Below are 19121 nucleotides of genomic sequence, written 5' to 3' on the forward strand. Positions count from 1 at the left end.
TATAATAGGCTGGTCGCTCCCTCTGCCTAGATCTGCTGGGGCAGGTGAAGCTTGACTTTTAAATTGAGAGTTGAACGATAAATAAGAGTTCAAAAGGGCAGGTAAAGAGAATTAATTCTAGGCTAAGAACCACCTGTGCAAAGGCACTAGGCTACCTTTGGGAGAAGGGTCAGCTCTGGGTTAAGCCCAGTGCCTTCAGGTGTTAGATACTTTACTATCATTGGGTTGGAGAGAGGCAGTTACCAAAGATGAGGCTGGAAAAGTAGGTAGGGAGTAGATCTCCAAGGCCTTTTAAAGCATGCCACGGAGGTAGACATTACCCTGTAGACCAACACTTCTTAAATTTTAATGCTCGTATGACTCATTTGGGGACCTTGTTAAAATATGGATGCTAGCTGGGCACAGTGGCTTGCACCTGTAGTCCCGGCTACTCAGGAGACTGAGGCAGGAGGAGTGCTTGAGCCCAGGAGTTCAAGGCTCTATTACACTATGATCATGCCTGTGAATAGCCACTGCACTCCAGCCTGGGCAGCATAGATAGGTCTCAGGTGGGGCCTGAGCGTCAGCTTTTCTAAAATGCCCCAGATGATGTGCTGCTACAATAAAGTTGGTCTACAGACCATGTGTTAAGTAGCAAATATTTACAAATTACAAATTCTACTACCTGGAATGAATTCTATATACTAAGACATACCTTCAGCCCTTGAGAGGAACTGGGACACGATTCAACTAGAGCTTCCAGGATGGTGAATTCTGCCTATAAGTTGCCTCCTGGGTTTACTGCGGGTGCCCTACAAATGCAATAATTTTTTTCTACACGTTCTATGATGTGAAGACAGTGGGGAAGCAATGTAGCACAAATAATCCAGTCAGTACTATAAGAATCACAATTTGGTTTTTTCGGCTGCGGGGAGAGGAGTGCTAACAGTCCCAGTTACCCAAAGCAGCTGATATTCATTGTCAGCATGGCCCAGAGCCTTTTTCCCCCAGTAGTAATCATTTGGAGATTGAAATCTTGGCTCCAGTTCACCTCTGCAGTGGGACTTAATTCATGCCAGACTGTGGTGGTTTCTGCAGCAGTCCAACTCTGACAAGGCTCAAAGTCCAAAGATTCTGTCATGCGCTGGCAACAAAGGAGGAGTAGAATTAAAACATAAAACTCTTGTTCTATGACCTTTCAGTTATTATTGCTTAATTATTTTTATGAGATTATAAGTCATTTTGCCAAGTCACTCCTTAGCCCTTTTTCAAACTGTGACAATGATTACTAATTTGGTCACTTTTCCTAACAACCTATAATAGATATTTGGAATAGGAAAATGTGAGACTGTATCAAATGAAAGAAATGTGAATTTCTGTGGAGTCAGTTGGCCTTTAGGTTAACGTTGTATATAAGTATGTGTGTAGGAACATAGTCACACATATGAGATTGTACCTGCAGGTCAATTTCTAGAAAAGAAAGTGCTCACAGGTGTTGTGTCTGGAGAGAAGTGGGGAATGGGAGAAGGGTCAGCTCTGTGAGATCTTTTGGGCAATAGTACTTCTTCTATTCTGTTTTAAATTTTTTTCTAATATTATGGCTTAACTTAAAAAATACAAAAGAAAGAACTGTCTCAATGACTGAAAAGTATGATAATACTTGCAGGTTTGGGTAATATAATACCTTTCCTCTGGGTCATCTAGTATTGAAACTCTTTTTGTACTGTGTTTAAGGAGAAAAGATTAATGCCTTTAGGTTTCCTGAAGTTTAAGCCCAGTTTAAGCTAAATTACCTAAAGTTTGTTAGTAAGGAAACCAATTATTGAAATAAAAAAATTCCCCGTAAGAATTTTTTTCAGTTGTTTTCTCAGTTGATGATTTTTGCCCCCTCTTCAGACAATAGTGAAACATAAAATGAGATGCAGCATTACAAAATGAAAAGAACTGGAGGGAAAAACATTTGCTTTTGATGCAGTCAAGCATCTTCATTGATGCCCCTCTGTCCACCTTCTCTCTCCCCCAACTATAATATCATAGAATGCTGAAGGAAAGCACATTCCAGATACATGTTGTGTAGACTAGCAACATTTAATGGATAACTTCCATTATGCTATTACAAATTTACAAGCATAGAAGCATTATCTTCCACAAATACTATGAGTATTAAACACTCAACAGTCATAACCCAGTTTGCAATCTCCTATGACTTACATAAAATTTCATCTCAATAAATTGCAGTGAAAATAGATGGCACACGGGAGGTAGGACTAAATTGCAGCTCCGACTCAGAGCAGCATGCAGAGGCTTTCATCATGAATTTTGCTCCAGAACGACTGCAAGAACAAACCAGAAATCCAGAGAGGACCCACAGAACATCTGAAGAAAGTGGACTGCTCCTGCAGGACCCAGGAGACACCCAAATACTGTGCTGGCATCTATGGCTGAGAGACTTATAGACGGTTCACATCACAGGACTCTGTGAAGACAACCTGAAGTACCAGCCTGGAGCCGGGTAGACTTGCTGCATGGCTAGACTCAGAAGGGAGATAACAATCACTGCAGCTCAGCTCACAGGAAGCTGCATCCATAGGAAAAGGGGAAGAGTACTACATCAAGGGAACACCCCATGGGACAAAAGAATCTGAACAGCCTTCAGTTCTAGACTTTCCCTCTGACAGAGCCTATCAAAATTAGAAGGAACTCGAAAACCAATTCTGGTAATATGGCAAAACAAGGCTTTTTAATATCCCCCCAAAATCACACTAGCTCATCAGCAATGGCTCCAACCCAAAAATTTACCTGAAAAGGAATTCAGGAGCTTAGTTATTAAGCTAATCAGGGAGTCATCAGAGAAAGGCAAAGCCCAATGCAAGGAAATCCAAAAAACGATGCAAGAAGTGAAGGAAGAAATGTTCAAGGAAATACTTAGCATAAAGAAAAATGTAATAAAAACTTTAGGAAACACTGGACACACATAAAAATGCAAAATGCTCTAAAAAGTCTCAGCAATAGAATTGAACAAGTAGAAGAAAGAAATTCGGAATTTGAAGACAAGATCTTAGAATTAACCCAATCCAACAAAGACAAAGAAGAAAAGAATAAGAAAATATGAACAAGGCTCCCAAGAAGTCTGGGATTATGTTAAATGACTAAACCTAAGAATAATTGGTGTTCCTGACAAAGAAGAGAAATCTAAAAGTTGGGAAAACATATTTGGGGGAATAATTGAGGAAAACTTCCCAGCCTTGCTAGAGACCTAGACATCCAAATACAAGCAGCACAAAGAAGACCTGGGAAATTCATTGCAAAAGATCATTGCCTAGGCATATTGTCATCAAGTTATTTAAAGTTAAGATGAAGGAAAGAATCTTAAGAGCTGTGAGACAAAAGTACCAGGTAACCTACAAAGGAAAACCTATCAGATTAATAACAGATTTCTCAGCAGAAACCCTGCAAGCTAGAAGGGATTGGGGCCCTATCTTCAGCCTCCTCGAACAAAACAATTATCAGCCAAGAATTTTGTATCCAGCGAAACTAAACTAAACATCATATATGATGGAAAGATACAGTCTTTTTCAGACAAACAAATGCTGAGAGAATTTGCCACTACCAAGCCACCACTAAAAGAACTGCAAAAAGGAGCTCTAAATCTTGAAACAAATCCTGGAAACACATCAAAACAGAACCTCTTTAAAGCATAAGTCACACAGGACCTATAAAACAAAAATACAATTTAAAAAGCAAAAACAAATAACAAAAAACACAAAGGTACACAGGCAACAAAGAGCAGGATGAATTCAATGGTACCTCACATCCAAAGTTGTTTGAAAAGACTTAAAAGCAGTGCTTCCTGAAACTCATTTTTCTGCTTATATACTATAATCCTCTCATTTAGAAATTACTTTTTAAGGTTTCATCTATAAGGAAAGTAGAGATAAAATATAAACGTTTGGCTGGTCATGGTAGCTCATGTCTGTAATCCAAGCACTTTGGGAAGATGAGGTGGGTGAATCACTTGAGCCCGGGAGTTTGAGACCAGCCTGGGCAACATGGCAAAACCCTGTCTCTACAAAAAATACAAAAAATTAGCCAGTGTTGTGGCATGTGCCTGTGGTCCCAGCTCAAGAAGCTGAGGCGAGAAGATCGCTTGAACCTCAGAGGTCAAAGTTGAAGTGAGATGAGATTGCACCACTGCACTCCAGCCTGGGCAACAGAGCAAGACCCTGTCTCAATCAATCAATAAACGTTTTCAATATAACTAACATTGAACCAACCCCACTTCGTAATTGTTTTCAATAAAAACATCTTCCTTCTCCAGTATTGAACATAGTAGTCTAGTTAGCTAGGCCTGAAGCAGACAGTCAAGAGCTGCTGGTCTTTACTTTTTTTTTTTTTTTTTTAATCTTCAGGCTTCCTATTACTGATGAACCTCCTAGGAAAAGAATACTTTTGACAGAAACTTAACTGCCTCCTAAAGACACTGCTTCAAACCACTATTTAAGATGCATAATACACATAGTACAATAATTACCAGCCTGAAGTCACTTTAAGATCATGGACTCTCCATGTTAGAAACGGCTTTATGAATTCTTTAATATAGGGATTCCTAAACTTAGCTTCTTATCACTATTACCTGTAGAACTTAAAAAAAAATTTCTATCTCCACCATAGCCTTCTGAATAAAAAGCTTCACAGGTGAGGCTTTGTAATCTGTATGTTCTATAAATTTACTAGGTGATTCTAATGAAACTAACCTTTCATTGTGCTGATAGATGTTTAGAAATAATCAGTTCAAAATTCTAGCTGTTACATAAACTTACATGCCTTCAGTGGCCAGCAACTTAACAGAAGTGTGAGAGGCAGCCCTGTGTAAAACCCAAGAAAGTGGTAAAACTGAGAATGATGAGAGCCTGGATTCTAACACAATCAAATTAATATTTTCAAAACTTTGCAGTTATCAGAGTTTTGAAACAGAGACAATAGTATAATGGTTGCCCATTCATGCAGATCACAGATAGAACTATTAACAATATTTTGCCATACTTGTTACATCAATCTCTTTTTTCTTCTCTCTCATTCTGTAGTCATTTAAAAAGACATCTTCACTGGATATAGAATTCTCAGCTAACAGTTTATTTCTTTTAGTACTTTAAAGATACTCCACCACTGTTTTGTCACTTGCATTGTTTCTGGTTGAGAAATCTGTCATACTTTGTTCTATACATAAGGTATTTTTCCTCTGGCTGTTTTTAAAATTTTCTCTTTATTACTGGCTTTGTGCAATTTGTTTCTTGTGCTTGGAGTCTGCAGGATTCTTGGATCTGTGGACTTACACTTTTTAATAAAATTTGGGAATATTTTAGCCATTTCGAATATTCTTTTGAAACTCCAATTACATGTACACTAGGCTGCTGGAAGTTGTTCTGTAGCTCACTGATGTTTTCACTTTTTAAAAAATATTTTTTCTCTCCATTTCATTTTACATAGTTTCTATTGTTATGCATTCAGTTCCTCTAACCCTTTCTTCTGCAATATCTAATATCCTGAAAATACCATCAGTGTATTTAAAAAATCTCAGACACAATAGTTTTCACATCTAGAAGTCTGATTTGGGTCTTTTTCATATTTTCCATGTCTCCACTTAACATGTTCAATCTTTCTTCCAGCTTTTAAAACATATGGAATATAGAAAAATGACTATGTTTATGTCCTTGTCTTCTAGTACTAACATCTGTGTCATTTCTGGGTCAGTTTCTATTGATTGATTTCCCTCCTCATTTGGGGTCATATTTTTCTACTTTGTATGTCTGATAATTTTTGACTGAATGCCAGAAACTGTTTTACCTTGTTGAATACTGGATATTTTTGTATTCCTACAGCTATTCTTGAGCTTCGTTCTGGGATGCAGTTAAATTGCTTGAAAACAGCTTGGGTGTTTGGTGGCTTATTTTTGAGGCTTATTGGGTGGAACTAGAGTAGCATTTAGTCAATAGCTAATTATTACCACGACTGAGTCAAGATCATTTGGAGTGTTCTACTCAATTCTCTGAGTTTGGAAGTTTTCCAGTCAGTCTGGTTGGAACAGAAACTATTTCTGGACCTGGGTAAGCTGTAGGTAATGTTCCTTTTCTCTCTGGTCTTGGGTAGTCTTCTTCCCCCACACACTGAACTCTCAAAAAGGATACCTTGCAGATATCCATATATACTTTCTGTGCAGCTTTCTCCTAACACTTTGCCTTGTGAACGCTAGCCACTTTGGATTCCCAGAACCCTTAGCTTTACCTTCTCCATCTGGGGTTCTTAGCCCTGTATTATGGCCTAGAAAATCTCTAGGCAGTAAGCTAGGGCAATAATAGGGCTTACCTCATTTTTTCTCTGTCTCTCTGGGATCACTTTCCATTTCCTTATGTTCAATGTCTTGATAACCACTGGTTTATGTATTTAATCCAGGTTTTAACTTTTTTTTTTTTTTTTTTTTACAAGGGAGGAAAATCCAGTCCTGCCACTTCATCTTGGTTGGAAGTAGAAGTTCCACTACAGTCTTTGAAGTAAAGCTATGACATCATGCCAGTCCAAATTCTGAATGTTTCTAAAAATATGAGAAAATTTTCTTATATAATAGAAATGACTATAACAGCTAACAATTAAAAACAATTCTTTAATACCTAATAGCTAGGTCATATTTACATTTTCTTAATTATCTCAAAAGTGTTTCAAAAGTTGGTTCAAATTAGGACCCAAAGTCAACATGTTGTATTTGACTGCTGTGTCTCTTACATTTTTAGAACAGTCTACCTTTACTCCCCTCCATTTCTTTGTCATTAAGTCGTTGAAGAAACCAGACTTGTCTTTAGCATATCTGCCTTTAGGATATGGCTGACTGCTTCCTCATGGTGTCATTTTACTTGTTCCCATTTCACTTATTAGATCTAGACCAAACTTGTCAAACCCACAGCCTGCGAGCTGCATGCAGCCCAGGATGGCTTTGAATGTGGCTCAACACAAATTCATAAACTTGCTTAAAACACTGAGATTTTTTTTTCTAGGTCATCAGCTATCATTAGTATCAGTATATTTTATGTGTGGGCCAAGACAGTTCTTCCAATGTGGCCCTGGCAAGCCAAAGATTGGACATCCCTGATCTAGATGTTAGATCTATCAGACTGACTTGATTCAGTCTCAACTTTTTGATAAGGATATTTTATAGATGACCTTGTGTACCTCACATTGCATTATAGCACGAGGCATGCATGTCTTGAGTCACTTTTAGAGATGGCAGCATTGATCAGTGGATTCAGGTGGTGGCAGCTTGAGCCTTCCACTTTTAACTTCTCCATCAAACTTTCTCCTGATGGTTTCAGTATCCATTGATTGTTGGAGCCTAAAAATCTATTAGCATTTGTGAGATAGTTATTTTCTAACCCCATTATTGCTTCTCCATTTATGAACTGAGACTTTTTGAAAAAGGAAACTTCCCTTATCATTAGGATGATTTGTTTTCTCTGCAGATGCAGTTTCTTTAAAATGAGCAATATAATTTTTTTTTTTTAGAGAAATGAGTTGATGCTGTATAGTGTGTGTGTGTGTAAAACATTGCCCTGCTAAAACCAAAAGTGAGTCAATCCTGCAGTCTTCATGCTCTTTTCCTGATTTCCAGAATGAGCCTCACCTTCTCCAGCAGCAGCAGCAGTAGCAATGGAGAACTTGCTGTGGCTACCCATTCCGGCCTCATGCAACTCTAATGTTGCAAAGTTCTTTATAGTTCTTAAATATGAGTTCACTTATTAATTCCTTTATTCAACAAATACTATTAGTTGTGCATGCTAAACGTTTTGAGAAGTCCAGTTACTGATGAAGCCAAAGTGTGGCCATGGAAGGATGTACAATTAAGATTAACCTGTAATATTCACCTGCTCTCTCAAAAGCCACCTCAAATACACAATAAATAAGAAGTACAGTTATATGCAAATCACCTTCATGGCAAGCCCTCTAAGCTTCACTTTCTTACTGATGGCCACCCCTAAGCCCCTCCTAAACAGGAATTCTAAAGTTGCCACTGAATGTAAACCTTCTTCCAGAGAACAGACCTTTATATATTTGAATATGAAAAATATGGTCTATTTCTCCTTGCCCTCCTGGAAAGCCTGATCTTCTCTGACCTTTTTAATGTGTGTCACCTTGAACCTATTGTGGTACCCGGACAGTACAGAGGACAGTGGTATCATCACCCTCTTCATTTTAGCTACCCTACTTCTATTAATTTGGCAGGGATACTAAATATGAAAAATTCGAATGTGCATTTTACCTCTGCATTTCCCATTCCATCAGAGGCATTCATTTACCTTAAGAGGTTTAGAATATTACAGCAAGGACAAAGTGAGGAAATATGCAGCTTCTGAGTTTGCAGCAAAACAAGAATCATAGTCAGACTTTGTCACTTAAGAAAGGATTTTTTAAGTTTCTTAAACTCCAATTAAAATGAAAATCAGTAGTAGAGAGAACTCAGGAAATGGAGAAAAAGGAAGAGGGGAAATCCTCCTACTCCCACCCCTGGAAAGGGTGGGAAGGATGAAAGATGGGAAAAGGAGAGGATACGTGTGGAAGTAACAAGGTCTAGACAGGCATGAAGGAAACTAAGAACATAGAGGCTGGTGGCCTGCCAGTGCTGCCCTTAGATCTGGGCAAGAGGGTCTCCTGCACTTAAGAGGATGCCATTCTGGTGCTTCTGTCCATAAGGCAAGGAATCAGTGGGGCCCCTTTCTAGACTCTGCCCCACATACCAGAGATACTGGAATTCCCTATCTCAGTCCACTTACAGAACCTGCATGGGCTTCTTCCCTGGGTCATTTTTGATTAGGCTGCCAAAGTATGTGGACCCTAGGTCCAAGGTATGATGAAGGAGCAGTTTGGGGGAGCTGGAGGTAATATGGAGCTCAGACAAAGGGGTTAGGATTCCTTCACAAATGTAAGGGAGCTCTCAAAGCATGGAAGGGGTTCTGGGATGGGAGTACAAAGGCCAGCAGTGTGCTGGGAACTTTATAAGGCCAAGATTTCTAAATGGGAACCTGGCCTTCTAACTTCCGGTTCCTTTAAAGCACCCGAAAGGGTGATGTTGGTGGGGGCTGGAGGCTGGGCACATATTGTGAGTGAAGATTGCCTGAGTCGGGCTGGGTGGAGTAAAAAGTAGCCTGTGCTCAGATGGAGAGGGTGCAGGTGGACAGAGAAGACTAAGCAGGAGAGAAGGGACCACACCACTGCTCCCTCTATAAGAAGAGAAAGCATATGTTTATCTTGTGGATATGCCCAGTGACTGTAGGGAGCCAGGGCTGGCAAGTCAACAAGCCAGGGAGAAATCTCTTCCCTTTGTCTACTCTGCTCCAGCCCAGCAGCAGCCACTGCCAAATCATGGCCTAGAGTGGAAAATGCAGTAAATTTTGAATTTGTGCTATTAACAGTTATTTGATATGATTTGCTATTTTTTCAATTGTCATTATGAAGATATATTTGCCAACCTAAAAATATAGAACATAAGAATTTGCTAGTTTTATTTGTAACTTAAAAATTAAAATTTAGACATGGTAATGTGGGGTGGCCTTGTGACCTGCTTCTCCAGGCATAGCCTAGAAAAGGCTGTGTGCGGTCCTAAAAGAATCAGACTTTTGGCTTATCTATCCAGAATGTCCAGGTAGCATTAAGGTGGGAAGGGAGGTAGCTATAGGAAGAGGAGACAGTGTTCGGGCATAAACAAGATCTAAGAGTTTCTGCATTTGCCAGATAGTAAATGTGCATGGGGAGGGGAAGTGGGGGAGAGCAGAGGATACTGAGATGGAGTCACTAAGATCCGTTGGATAGAAAGAGGCCTGGGACTGGAGTGAAGAGGCCATGGAATTGAAATCAGAGGCAAACAGTAACCCACCTCAAAAGGCCACACTAGCAGCAGACACCTCAGTAGGCACCAGTCCAGGGACCAGACCAGAGCAGCAGTGTGCAACAGAGACCCTCCCATGCCCCACAAAGACTCATACATACCCAGACAGCAAGGAGCAGGAAAAAAAGACACTGCTGAAATCGGAAGAGACTGTTAGCTAACACATTCAAATGGCCCTTTTCCTTAGCCTCCCCCCATCCCTTAATAGCCAAAGATATGGGTAAATAAAAATGAAATCCATTTGAGCAAACGTTTTCTTTGCATATCTGAGTATTTATTATGTTTTCGATCCTGCTACCACACACTAAAATCATATTAGTTTTTCGGGGGTAGGAGTAAAGATCACATTGTTGAATTATACAGAGCTTACTGTTAAGAATCCTATCTTTTTAAAATATAAATTTGCAAATAATCAACTGTTTCTACCCAAGCTGCTTTTTCTCTATCAGTGATTGGTTCTCAACTTTGAGTGTGCATTGAAACCACTTGGAGGGCTTGTTTAAAACACAAATGTCTAACCCTACCCCCAGAGTTTCTAATTCAGGAGGTCTAAGGTACCGCCAGAGAATCTGCACTTTCTAACGAGTACCCAGGTGATGCTAGTGTTTCCATCTGTAGACCACATTTGGAAAACTAGTGCTCTAAGTCCTGCTTTAGTGGAGAGACATTATTCTGTTTTCACTCTTAAAGGCATACAGTTGGCATTAATTCATACAGCACATATAAAGAATTAACCTCCCCCCAAACTTATTAGAACTTGATTTCCACACATTATCAATAACGGAATACCATTTTCACCCACCTAGAATGAAAAAACTTTAAGCTTGATAAAATCCAGTGTCACAAAGGATATGAGGAAACAGGCACTCTCATACCTTGTTGTTGAGTTTATGAATGGCTACACTGTTTCTGGATGGCAATTCTTGGCAGTAACTACCAATATTTTTAAAGCACAAATCCTTTAGTCCGGGAAATTCTTTCTAGGAACACCATAAAAGTAAATAAGTGAATAAATGAATGATATTCATAGCAACGTTTATGAGCTGTAAGTAACCTAAGTTTCTCTTAATATGATAAATATTAAAATGTATCGAGTCATAAAAGTGAAAACCATCTTCTGATTATTTCCACAAGTTAACCACTGAATAACTGTCTACAGTATGTTCTGTAGTAGAAAAAAGATACTCTGTAACAGAATCTCATTTGTGGGTGTTCTAGTGTGGTACTCAATTGATGAAACTTAAATGACAAGATGAAAATCCATCAACAGGCTAGCATACTACTTAGTTGCACTTTATCAAATCGATTTTAGTGATTGTTTTCCTTCAATCTTTAGAGATTTCATAAAGCTCTACCAAACTCCTTGACTTGCTCATGTAGGATTAAATGAGAGGGAAATTGGCTTTGAGCCTAAATTCATAATCTTTTACTTTTTCACAATTTCTCCAGTGAATTATATGTCTTTCATGATCCCACCCATACTTTAAGAAAACTTTTTGACTCACAAGTAGATGTAAACATACATGAGTGAGGTCCCATGTACCAATCACCAACTGCTTTAATGAGGACACCTTATATGCTGGTAGTGCATTACCAGTTGGTTCAGGGAATCCCACATACAATTTTAATGGCCACCCTTAATTTAGTTAGAGCCTCAAGATATTTAATGAAAAGTTAGAACAAACATGGAAAAACATGGAAAGAAGATGGTGGAGAATGATCACCTCAGTTAAAAAAATGTGGCATAAAAAGAATGTTATTTCTGGAGACAGAAAACATGCACTCTAGTTACAGTACTGCTACTAATTGTTAAAGATCTTGTGTGAGTTAATTCATATTTGGAGCTCAGATTTATAATTTGTAAATGAGTTTGAGGAATGAAGCCACAAAGGTCTTTTCTAATGCCACAATTATTACAAGTAGACAGTTTTACTATCAGAAACTCATTTTCTGATCATATTTAAAATCTTAGTGTCAAGATAAAAGTGTGCATTAGTACAACCTTCTTAAAAAGCAGTTTGGCAAAAACAAAAACAAAAACATCAAATTTAAATTGTGCACACTTTTTGCCCCAGTAATTCCTTATCTATAAATTTAAAGAAACATGCAAATGGGCAATTATACATTTTCAAGGATCTCACAGCAATATTTTTGTAGTCGTGAAAAATAAGGCACTGATTAAATATAATCAGTGCCTCATTTGCCATTAAAATGGTAAAAACTGCAATTACTTTGGCACTGACCTAATATGTTTATGCAACGTGATACTATGCAACTATTAAAGTATGGCTATTGAAAAGCATTCATAATACATTGTTGAATGAAAAAAAACCATGGAATATTTAGTACCTCAGATCTTTATGTATAGTATACATACATATATTTGTATAAGTATATATTGTATTGGGATGAGTAATACTTAAATGTTCAGATATTTAAAGAATATTCTCTATTTTTATCTCTCTATATACAGAGATTAAAGGTCTGAAAGATGTATGCAACAGTGGTGTTCACCTCCAGGAAGTATAGGCTGTGGGTATAGTATAGGCTGGGATGGGGAGAGAACTATCATTTTTCTTTAAATTATAAAACTAAATGTCCATTTAAAAAAAAGGTTCAAAGTGAAATAAGCTATATATTTTTTAAAATTGTAAATATCTGAATAATTAAGCACCAGTAATCTCAATAGCACTTACTTAAAAGTTCATTTTCTCACTAACTTGAGATGCTGCCTTTACTGTATTCTAAATGCCACTGAGTCTATTTCTGGAATTCCTCTTCTGTTCCATTGGACTTCCTATTTATGTGCCAATACAAAACTTTTCATTTATTCAACATTACGAATGCCTTCCAATATCCATACTTTAACAGTTGCATAGTATTGAGTTACATAAATGTATCATAATCAGTGTCTTATTTTTCACAATTACAAAAATGTGGCTGTGAGATCCTCGAAAATGTATCATTGCCTATTTGCATGTTTCTTTATGCTAAATCTATAGATAGAGAGTATCTGGGCCAAAAAGTGTGCACACTTTAAAAAATTCTGATAGCTTCTGCCATGGAGGATTTAGAGTATGTTTTAGTGTCAGATATGGGTGGTCCCCTCTAATTCTTTTCAGTTTCCATGGTTATTCTAGTATGTTCTCTCAAATAACAATATAATTTTTATTGGAATGGCATTGAATTTATAAATGAACCTAAGTGGGGAAAGACAAGTTTTGATGTTGTCTTTCTATCTAAGAATATCATGTATCTTTTCATTTGGTGGAATCTACATTTTTGCCTCTCAAGAGTTTTTTTAGTTTTCCTCATACAGATTTTAGATGTGTCTTAAATTTACACATTAAGTTTTCTTTTTACTTTTGCTATCACAAAGGTGGTCTTCTCTTCAAGTATCTTCTAACTAGTTTAGGTTTGCATATACATATATATATATATATATATAGTCTTGTTACTCTTTTTAGTAAACATTTTTATTGAGCTATAATTATACATACAGAAAAGTGCACAAATCATATACAGCTTCATAAATATTCATAAGGTGAATGCACCTACGTAACCAGCACCTAGATCATGAAACAGAACATTACCAGCACCGCAGAGTCTCCCTTGTACCCTCTTTCAGTCCTACTGAGTTAAAGCCAGTTGAAAAATAATGTATACTATATGGTTCCACTCTTATAAAATTCAAAAACAGACAAAACTAATTGATGGTAATTTTGATAGCACTTACCTTTGGGAAGAGAGGTAGTGACTGAAAGAGGGTGCTGATTTCTGACACCATACATAGATGCTGTATGTTTTGAACTTCACCGAAATGGAATCAAAGTATGCACTTGTGTCTGGTGAAGCCTACTGATATTTGTATGTAAATTGTATTTAATAGCTACTTTACTAAGTTCTTTTATTGTTTAGTTTTTCAACAAGTTCCTTTGGGCTTTCTAGATACATATTCATATCTGCAAATAGTTTTACCTCTTCCTTTCCAATTCATGTCTTTATTTTGTCTAACTTCATTGGCTATAACTCTCAACACATTGTTAAGTAGCAGAGGAGTTAGTGGGCATGTCTTGTTCCTGACTTCAGCTGGAAAGTCTCTTTTGCTTTGAAATTTAAGATGCTGGCTTTTAGGTAGAGGTACAATGTTAACAGATTATTCATCAATTTCTACTTAGTATATTTAACATAAGTGAGTGCTCAATTCTATCATGTCTTTTCTGCAAAGATGAAGATATTTTTTAACTCTTAATATGAATATTAACAGATTATCTAGTATTGAACTACCCTTGCATTCTTACAATAAACCCAACTTAGTCATGATTACCTGTTGAAAGTGCTGTTGGATTGTTTGCTAATGTTATCATTAAAACTTTTTATTAATATTCATGAGATTGCTCTATATTTTCTTTTTGGTACAATCTTTGTCAGGTTTTTGAATCAATGCTATTACATTCATTTTATAAAATGAATTTAGGAGTTTTTCTTTGTTTTTTTTTTTTTTTTTTTTTTGGCACTTTGAGGTTCAAGATTCTTTTCCTAGTCTCTGCAATTGTTTAAGCAAGAATGGGATTATTTAATCTTAAAAGGTTTGGTAGAAATCCCCTTGAAACAATCTGGGCTTGATGCTTCTTTTGGTAAGGGGTACTTTTAACTATTTGTTTCTTCTACGGTAATTGGTTTGTTGTGACTTTATCTACCTAGAGTAAATTTTGGCAATTTGCATTTTTCTCAAAATAGTTTTTGAATTTATTGTGTAAAATTGCTCAAAATAGTCAATTTAAACACATTTCCTGTTTTACTATTTCCCCCTTGTCATTTAAATTTTTGTATTTGTGCTTCCTCCTTTTTTTCTTAAATAGGTTAGCTGGTAGTTTATCTGACTCAACTCCCCGCACTACCCATCACCAACTTGGATTTATTATTGCCTCTATTGTTCTGGTTTTCTACTAGTAATTCTTTTTTGCTTTTATTAATTCCTTCCTTCTGCTTTATTTTGCTTTTTACTCCAAGTGTTTGGTACTTGGTTAATTTTCACCTTTTCCTACTTTTATTGATAACTGTACTAATTACTATAAATTTCCTGTCATATTTGCATTTTATTTTTTGGCAAATATTAGGTTTTTATCTGTCTTGTGGTCATGTCCTTCTGGTGTGCTTTCATTGTCTGTGAGGATGTTGATCTATTTATTCTCTTATTTCTTAGACTAACTTTGACTGGAGTTGGACTGTAATCCTGGCTCAGTTACTCTTTTTTTCCCCTTAACTGAAATGAGTTTTTCTGTACTTTTAGGAGGAAGGAGTGGCTCTAGGATGACTTCACAGCCTTAGAGCTCCCATTTTCACAGTGATTTAAAAGAATATATATATATATATATATATATATATATGAAAATACATATATATATAATGTCTCTGTGTCTTGGCCTTTCTTCCCAATACTTATCTAGATCTTCTTTCTTTTGTCCTATTTTACCCATCCTGCCCATTTGGATTCTAATTCTAGAAGTTTGTCCTCAGTGCTGGGCTTTGTCTCATAAGCTTCAAGAGGTACACAGCGTAAAACCCAGACTGCTCTAATGCAATCAGCAGACCTTATCATATTGCTTTAACATTCATCTGCAAATGAGATTCTGTAGTCACTTCCCAGTTTCAGTGTCTGTTCTTAGATTGGCCCGCTGCACTTTGTAGTGAGAAACTGTGGGCAGTGTTGTAGTTCTCCAATTTGCAGAGCTGTCAGAAACCAGCTGCCTTCCTTCTACTTCCTCCCACAGATACTGAAACTATGTGGTTCAGTGGTTTGTCCTCACTTAGTTGTATTTTGAAGTTCATAGAGATACCTTGTCATCTAGCGTTGTAATAGTGTCTGTGGCTATCCTAGTTGCTCTGTATTCTTATGGGGAGATTAGAAAACAACACTGTTGTCATCATTTTCCCTGAGGTTAAACTGTTAAGACCTCTTTCTGTTGTAGAAGAGAGGTTTTAATTACAAAAATAATTTTATGATCATTATAAAGAACCTATAATTTGAAATTTGCTGTATTCCAGGTACTATCCTAAGTGCTTTATCTGTATTATCTCATTTAATCCTAAACCCTGTGTGTTAGGTTTTACCCTTATTTTATCCACGGCAGAGTTAGGGTCCAAGATCATGCTGCTGAACTGGCAAATCTGGGATTTAAACCCAGGTCATCTGATTCCAGAGCACCTCCTCATTAACTGTCTCTCAAAAATGATCAGGTCCAACAGTTTTCAAATTATATACCACTGTCAGCAAGATTTCTATATGAATTTAGATTAAATATAAATAACTAAAGATCTAATAACACATATATATTATAGATCAAATCTAAAAACACTGAAATGATAAACAGGTTAAATTAGGCCATATGATCTGATTAATCTCATTTGTACACAGATGCTCAAAATAAAGCTCCTCCTGCTACCTTCTAAAAAAAAAAATACCACAAAATTAGGGGGCAGGAAGGAGACAAGTATAGAGTAGGAAACAGAGCTTTTTGAGATTTCGGACTTCATATTTTCCCTCATTACATCGCTCCTGTTAAGGAATAAAGTGTATATGTGAAATATTGCTTATAATTTATTTAATCAATAAATACTTTTCTTGTAAATAACTATTTAGAAAAGTTAGAAATAGTTTCTCCACAATTCACACTGGCCTGCTATTTTCTGGTCAATTCAGTTGCTGTGGAATGTGAACATTTACTAGTCCATAAAGTTTCACAAGAAAGTCTCCCACAAGTGTATCAATTAGAAGCATACTAAAATTTATAATCTTATGGTATTAAATTATAAGGAGTTAGAAAATATTTAGCCTTATGAAATACTTTTAGATTGGAATTTTTCTCTAACATTTATGAATAAAGTCACTGTTACTACCTTTATTGCCTTCTAACCTTTCTTGGTGATACAGAAAAAACAATTTGGGCTTTTTATATAGTCCTAAAGCCATTATATATATGCTACTTTAACTTCCAATGTCTAAGAGATGACTTAGTTTGAGATATGGATGTCTTAATCTGCCAGGATTTAAATAGTAGCAACTGGAATAACCCATAGACGGATAACATCTGTTATTAAGCTTACTTTTTCCCCCACCATCAGAAGATTTATTTTATTTCTAATTAAAAAACATACAGTTGGCAAACTCAGGTTTAAAACTAAGCATGCCAATAATAAATCAATCATTTCTCCAAGTACATAGTGTTTCCCTTGGGAAGGACTGTTATTTCACAACATTTTTTTCCTCTGATTTAGAAAAAAAGATAACATTTAAAGTATTACAATGCCTAAACAGTGATACCAGTAATCCAGTTTCTATACTGATACTTGTATTTCAACATTTATTATCACCAAGACTAACTTAAAGCCAACTCCTTTAGTGAAGAGATTTCTTTCCCCATTTCAGTACTAGATGCAATAGTTCTGAATGTCACTGAGCAAGTAATGGATATGAGTTATTGATAAATTAATTACTAATGAAGAGTTTTTATACTACCTCCTTTATAATTAGCTAGTTCATAGACTTAAAACAAAACAATGAACAAAAACAAAACCCTATTTCTTACCCTCTAAATGGTCGCATTCCCCTTTCACTTACCTGAAAATATGAGAATAAAAATGACCATGTATTGAGTTACACCACTGAATCTGTTTGAATGGTTCTGTTTTTGTATTTTTTACTTATTTAATTTGAAAAAAATTAGAAACGTATTAGTTTGAAATTAGAGCAGCTAACACACTGGGGGCAACAAATTAAAAAATTCAAATGGCTAAAAATGAAAACACAAAGTATCTTTCCTTCTAGATAAAAAAGATTGTTTTCTCCCTAGAAAGCAAAAAAAAAAAAAAAGGCAACTAATGATTTGAGAATAAAATCAAACATAACTGGTATTCACCACAGCAATGTCTAAATAAATGACCCACATAGCACAAAACTTTCTCATTCACAATCACATACAGTTAAGTTGCTTTTCCCTCAGTTACATAATAGTTGTCTTCAAACAATCTCCTTTTAGAAAACTATCACATTAGTTAAACCTATTTATTCTTACTATGAAGTTATTAACTTCATTTATATAGGCCACACAGGTTTAATTGGCACACTTTACTTAAGAATAAGACAAAATAAGTCACTCTTCTTTAAAAAAAATTATGGTCATCTGTTTTCAAAGAATAATCCCAGATACTTAATTAATTAAAGCAAATTTTCTACGATCAGCAGTGAGCTTTTTAAATGATCACTAAGTGTTCACCTGAAGATTATCAATGCTATATGAAGTGTAAACTTGAAAATTTGTGTCCATTTTATAATAAGATACAATTTGCACTGAAGAGTTTTTAAAAAGATAACCTACACACATACAGTTAATTTGCCTCAAACAACTTCTTAGAAATACAGTATAAACATTTAAGAACCACGACAAAGTTGTGGTTCAAACTTCAACAAAGATTTTCTTGAAACCCAGTATAAAGATTACTGGCTCAAGACCATATCCCAAAGTGACATCAGCAGGAGATTTGATTGTAAGACTCTACCTTTTAAAAAAAGAGCACACTTGGTTATACATGGCTTTTAAACTTGAGCTACAGTTATGCTACAAATCCCCCCACCCTCCCAATCTAAAATCAGTCATGTGGAGATATGTACATTCTCTGAGCATTGTTTAGAGTCCTTGGTTTTCCAGCTTTGATGGAGATCTAGAAGGCGTTCAGAAGTCCGTGTGCTTACATTCAGAGCAGGATGAACTTTACAAATTCCACTTTCCTCCATTAGTGACAGGCCACAGATCCCAAAGTATGCATGCAAAGCATCTGAAAAGAAGGCATTTAAAACATAATAGGCATTCTTACTTGTACATTCTACAGAATATTTTAGCCACATATTTACCAGCCCATCACTCCATTAAAAGTAAGTTTAGAGAAATGCTAATATAGTTTTAAAAATATTTGCTTTCTCAAAGCCTCAAACACCAATTTAAAAAAAAACTCAGATGATCAAAATAAAATATTTTATTCATGAAAATATCATTAACAAAGGAAAACAGTTTCCAGCTGAAGAGCTGATACTGTCCATAACCTCTGTGATTAAAAGACAGGAGTAGCAGCAGTCATATGTAAGACTTCTCACTTTGGGGAGTTTCCCTTCTTGCTTACTAGAGAACATGGAAACGAGTAGCTTCAATGCTATATC

At 36.3% G+C, this 19121-nt stretch overlaps 2 protein-coding genes across 7 annotated transcripts in view; both read right to left on the reverse strand.

Annotated features, from left to right (window-relative positions):
- The window catches only part of TRIM36 (tripartite motif containing 36), an 82398-nt gene extending 69927 nt beyond the window's left edge, over positions 1-12471 (reverse strand). For both annotated transcript variants that reach the window (XM_063604596.1, XM_034960354.3), the window contains exons 1-2: positions 6343-12471; positions 695-1123 (exon numbers count right to left, since the gene is read on the reverse strand). The gene's annotated coding sequence lies outside the window, so the exon portion shown is untranslated. The remainder of the gene's footprint in view (positions 1-694; positions 1124-6342) is intronic.
- A 4543-nt stretch (positions 12472-17014) lies between these two features.
- Positions 17015-19121, reverse strand: part of PGGT1B (protein geranylgeranyltransferase type I subunit beta) — a 52099-nt gene continuing 49992 nt past the window's right edge. For 2 of the 5 annotated variants that reach the window (XM_055112554.2, XM_008952067.5), the window contains 2 exons: positions 18579-18742; positions 17015-18466 (listed from right to left, as the gene is read on the reverse strand). In XM_055112554.2, the coding sequence (XP_054968529.1) occupies positions 18437-18466; positions 18579-18742 (194 nt within the window). In that variant the 3' untranslated portion in view covers positions 17015-18436. Of the gene's footprint in view, positions 18743-19121 lie in introns of all 5 variants that reach the window. The other 3 variants (XM_034960358.3, XM_003826725.6, XM_008952069.5) reach the window with 2 other exon arrangements.

The sequence above is a fragment of the Pan paniscus genome, chromosome 4 (genome assembly GCF_029289425.2).
Source record: "Pan paniscus chromosome 4, NHGRI_mPanPan1-v2.0_pri, whole genome shotgun sequence".
NCBI classification, from domain to species: Eukaryota; Metazoa; Chordata; class Mammalia; order Primates; family Hominidae; genus Pan; species Pan paniscus.